The sequence below is a fragment of the Laetiporus sulphureus genome (genome assembly GCF_001632365.1).
Source record: "Laetiporus sulphureus 93-53 unplaced genomic scaffold LAESUscaffold_169, whole genome shotgun sequence".
Taxonomy (NCBI): domain Eukaryota; kingdom Fungi; phylum Basidiomycota; class Agaricomycetes; order Polyporales; family Laetiporaceae; genus Laetiporus; species Laetiporus sulphureus.
In genome coordinates this window covers 1-1,237 of record NW_024468678.1, presented here as the reverse complement: position 1 = coordinate 1,237, position 1,237 = coordinate 1, and the positions used below count along the sequence as shown (strand labels likewise).

Below are 1,237 nucleotides of genomic sequence, written 5' to 3'. Positions count from 1 at the left end.
GACAGCATGATCAAAGAAGTGCGCAAGAGAAACGGGGGGATGGCCTACCGCATGCCAAAGCCATCATTTCACGCAGTCTCCTTCGCCAGAACACGCGTAGGACTGGCGCTTTCACGACAGGGCTTAAGGCTGTGAGCGTCGCATCCCGCCATCCATTGTCGTCGTCCCATAGGCATCCTGTATCCAGCGTGCCACTATCCAGCGACCGGTCGGAGATCACACCTGACCGTCTCAGAATTACCTGCATCCGATGCTGTCTGATGCAACAGGGCTATTCCGGCGCACTTCAAGCGATATTCGAGCAATAGAAGCTGCGACGGTGGACTCGCTGGCCGCAGAGGCCGACCATGACCTGCCGCAGACGGTGGGACGATCTAGGAGAGCGTCTCGTGTTTCGCGTGTGGTATAGAGGTCCGAGCTGGGTTTTGATGACCGCGTTCCCTGACATTCACTTTAGGTTGCTGTAGGCCACCAGGTCAACTGCCGTGCGAGATCTGGGATTAGTCCAAACAACTTACCTTGTTCGTTAAAGCCCCGCGTCCAGCGCAACATCTTCGATATCGACCGTGAGCTTGATCCATCGGAAGGCGCCGCTTGCCATGGGTAGTGAGTGACAATCCGACGGTCCGATCTCAAATGAACGTGCTCACGTTTTTTTTGACTGCAGCACAGGCTTGAGCCTACCAACATGGAGGAAGGTGGTCTGAACGCGAAGTTCGTCGTTTCCTGCGCCTTGGCCATTGTTGGGCGAAAAGCAAACGGAGGATGAGAGTCCGAGGCGACGCGCGATGAGAGACGAAAGTGAGAATGCGTACCACGAAAGTGGCGCCTCGGACGCACCTTGATGCGCACGCGCAACTTTGCCAACAAACGGCAGCAGTTAACGTGCCTTGGATGCGTTCGACTCGCACGCGGCGATGATTGTGACCGGCTTTTGACGTTTCGCTGCTACGCAGATGGCTCGGTCAGTTCCGCGCGCACACGCTCATCGACAACGGTGTACGCATCTTGTATTTGGTCTGACTATGTTGTCCAAGCCTTGGAAGTTACGGTCAAGGTGAGTCGCGCTCAGACAGTCTAGACAAAGAATGCTTCATACCATATAATGCACAGTGTGTGGAAGGAGCAAGGCCAGAAGGAAAACGCGTTGAAGGGTTGGGAGCGGTGGGGGAGGAACGGGAGGATGGGATGTGAAGCGCTTTATGCATCCGAATGTGAGAAGTCTGTGCAGATGAGT

The 1,237-nt window shown here is 55.3% G+C and overlaps 1 protein-coding gene across 1 annotated transcript; it reads right to left on the bottom strand.

Annotated features, from left to right (window-relative positions):
* Positions 1-526: 526 nt before the first annotated feature.
* Positions 527-741, bottom strand: LAESUDRAFT_765384 (uncharacterized protein; the record flags this gene model as incomplete). The annotated part of the gene is made up of 2 exons (XM_040913656.1): positions 527-631; positions 685-741. The coding sequence occupies 2 exons, from the start codon at positions 739-741 to the stop codon at positions 527-529; spliced, it is 162 nt and encodes a 53-aa protein (XP_040757317.1).
* Between the last annotated feature and the right edge of the window lie 496 nt (positions 742-1,237).